Source organism: Ursus maritimus, unplaced genomic scaffold (assembly GCF_017311325.1).
Source record: "Ursus maritimus isolate PB19 unplaced genomic scaffold, ASM1731132v1 scaffold_7, whole genome shotgun sequence".
In the NCBI taxonomy this organism is placed as follows: Eukaryota; Metazoa; Chordata; class Mammalia; order Carnivora; family Ursidae; genus Ursus; species Ursus maritimus.
In genome coordinates this window covers 66,232,303-66,235,390 of record NW_024426885.1, presented here as the reverse complement: position 1 = coordinate 66,235,390, position 3,088 = coordinate 66,232,303, and the positions used below count along the sequence as shown (strand labels likewise).

Below are 3,088 nucleotides of genomic sequence, written 5' to 3'. Positions count from 1 at the left end.
ACGCCCTGCCGCACGCCATCATGCGCCTGGACCTGGCCGGCCGCGACCTCACCGACTACCTGATGAAGATCCTTACTGAGCGTGGCTACTCCTTCGTGACCACAGGTGCGCGGCGCTCCGGGCACCCCGGGCGTGCTGGGTGGCGCGCGGGCCCCGGGGCCCTACACTGAGCGCTCTTCTCCTGCCCCTGCCCCCCCACAGCTGAGCGCGAGATCGTGCGCGACATCAAAGAGAAGCTGTGCTACGTGGCCCTGGACTTCGAGAACGAGATGGCCACGGCCGCCTCCTCCTCCTCCCTGGAGAAGAGCTACGAGCTGCCTGATGGTCAGGTCATCACCATCGGTAACGAGCGCTTCCGCTGCCCGGAGACGCTCTTCCAGCCCTCCTTCATCGGTGAGTCCCGCTCGCCGGCCTCCCCGGGAGCCCTGGGACAGCGCCCGTCCCCGCGCGTCCCCGCCCGTCCCCCGGGTCGCCCCCCGCCGGCTCACGCTCCTCCCTGCGGCCCCCAGGCATGGAGTCGGCGGGCATCCATGAGACCACCTACAACAGCATCATGAAGTGCGACATCGACATCAGGAAGGACCTGTACGCCAACAACGTCATGTCGGGGGGCACCACCATGTACCCGGGTATCGCTGACCGCATGCAAAAGGAGATCACGGCGCTGGCCCCCAGCACCATGAAGATTAAGGTGGGCGGCGGCCCGCGCCCCTGCCCGCGCGTGGGCTCCGGGGTGCGGGCTTCGCCCTCCTGACGCGCTCACTGTCTTACAGATCATCGCCCCACCTGAGCGCAAGTACTCGGTGTGGATCGGCGGCTCCATCCTGGCCTCGCTGTCCACCTTCCAGCAGATGTGGATCACCAAGCAGGAGTACGACGAGGCCGGCCCCTCCATCGTCCACCGCAAATGCTTCTAGACCCCATTCCACCAACAGCGCTCGAATTCTCCTCAGGACGACACATCTGCTCAGGTTGCAGGTGGCTGACCTCGAGTCACCGCGCAGCAACTTTGTCTCTAACAACTTGAGTTGCTGCCGCCGCAACCAGACGCAATGTTTATAACGTGTACATACATTAACTTATTTACCTCATTTTGTTATTTTTAAAACAAAGCCCTGTGGAAGGAAATGGAAAACTTGAAGCATTAAACTCAGCCATTCTGTCTGTTGCATAAAGTGTTTGTTGTGTTTATTTGCCGGGGGTGGGAAGTGGCGGGGGTGGGGGTGGGGTGACAGGAGAGGAAGGGGGGCCCCATCTTCTTGTGTCACTTTCCACAGTACTCGGAATGAGTGCTCTCCTTGCCACACCATTAGTTAAGTCTTCCCACGCTCACGGTTTCCCCCTCTGGATCAGATCCATTCCCAAACACTGGCAGGCCTATTTGCCGGGGGTGGGAAGTGGCGGGGGTGGGGGTGGGGTGACAGGAGAGGAAGGGGGCCCCATCTTCTTGTGTCACTTTCCACAGTACTCGGAATAGGTGCTCTCCTTGCCCACCATTAGTTAGAGTCTTCCCACGCTCACGGTTTCCCCTCTGGATCAGTCCATTCCCAAACACTGGCTTGGCGGCCGGTCAAGGGCCCGACCTGGCCCTCCGGTGTGTGGTGGCCTCCCTCTGCAGGGCGCTGCAGAGCAGCGGGCTCTAGGGTGGCCGCGGGGCGAGGTGGCTCTGGTGCGCCACGCAGGCATCGGCGCTGTCCACGGTGCTGGAGCCCGAGAGCTCGCTCCACTCGCGTCCGGCACTCCCTTAAGGAAATCAGTATCCCCCCGCTTTTTAATAATATTTTTTATTATATTATGTTAGTCACCATACAGTACATCCCTAGTTTTTGATGTAAAGTTCCATGTTTCATTACTTGCGTATAACACCCAGTGCTCCATGCAATACGTGCCCTCCTTAATACCCATCATCAGTCTATCCCATTCCTCCACCTCCCTCCCCTCTGAAGCCCTCAGTTTGTTTCCCAGAGTCCATAGTCTCTCATGCTTCATTCCCCCTTCTGTTTACCCCCCTTTCATTCTTCCCTTCCTTCTCCTACCAATCTTCCTATTTCTTATGTTCACATAAATGAGTGAAACCATATGATAATTGTCTTTCTCTGCTTGACTTATTTCACTAGCATAATCTCCTCAGTCCCATCCATGTTAAGCTAAATGTTGGTTCGTTCTTTCTGATGCTGAGAGTAATATTCCATTGGATATATGGACCACAACTTCTTAACTCAGTCATCTGTTGAAGGGCATCTCGCTCCTTCCACAATTTAGCTATTGTGGACAATGCTGCTATATTGGGGTGCATATGGCCCTTCTCTTCACTACGTCTGTATCTTTGGGGTAAATACCCAGTAGTGCAATGGCTGGATCAGAGGGTAGCTCAATTTTTAACTTTTTAAGGGACCTCCACACTGATCTCCAAAGTGGCTGTACCAACTTGTATTCCCACCAACAATGTAGGAGGGATCCCCTTTCTCCACATCCTCTCCAATAATTGTTGTTTCTTGCCTTGTCAATTTTTGCCATTCTAACTGGCGTAAGGTGGTATCTCAATGTGATTTTGATTTGAATTTCCCTGATGGCTAATGATTTTCAACATTTTTTCTACTGAATCTTGAGATCTAACTGGAGGGGTTGTGTTCTGCATTTAATGAACCAGTTTTCTTTTCTTTTTTTTTTTAAGATTTCATTTATTTATTTGACAGAGATAGAGACAGCCAGTGAGAGAGGGAACACAAGCAGGGGGAGTGGGAGAGAAAGAAGCAGGCTCATAGCGGAGGAGCCTGATGTGGGGCTCGATCCCAGAACTCCGGGATCACACCCTGAGTCGGAGGCAGACGCTTAACCGCTGAGCCACCCAGGCGCCCCTAATGAACCAGTTTTCATTTGTAAGTGGAGACAATCACTTCTCTTCCAGACCGGGAAGTCCTTAGCTTCATGCCAAGGTGATGGTGGTATAAAAATGTACCTCTTCCAGGGTGGGGCTGGGGAGGAGCATTGCACAGAGGTGGGAGCAGGGTGGGGAAGGACAGCGCCTGCTGGGCATGCACGGACACCCAGGGCAGCCCAGCAAGGGAGTGTCTGCAGGGAGTGGAGC

The 3,088-nt window shown here is 54.9% G+C and overlaps 1 protein-coding gene across 1 annotated transcript; it reads left to right on the top strand.

The window, feature by feature from the left end:
• Nucleotides 1–5: 5 nt before the first annotated feature.
• Nucleotides 6–1,171, top strand: LOC121101186 (actin, alpha skeletal muscle; the record flags this gene model as incomplete). The annotated part of the gene is made up of 4 exons (XM_040623787.1): nucleotides 6–105; nucleotides 202–393; nucleotides 510–691; nucleotides 774–1,171. Coding segments are annotated over 4 exons (618 nt in total), but the record flags the coding sequence as incomplete, so codon positions are not given.
• Nucleotides 1,172–3,088: the final 1,917 nt, after the last annotated feature.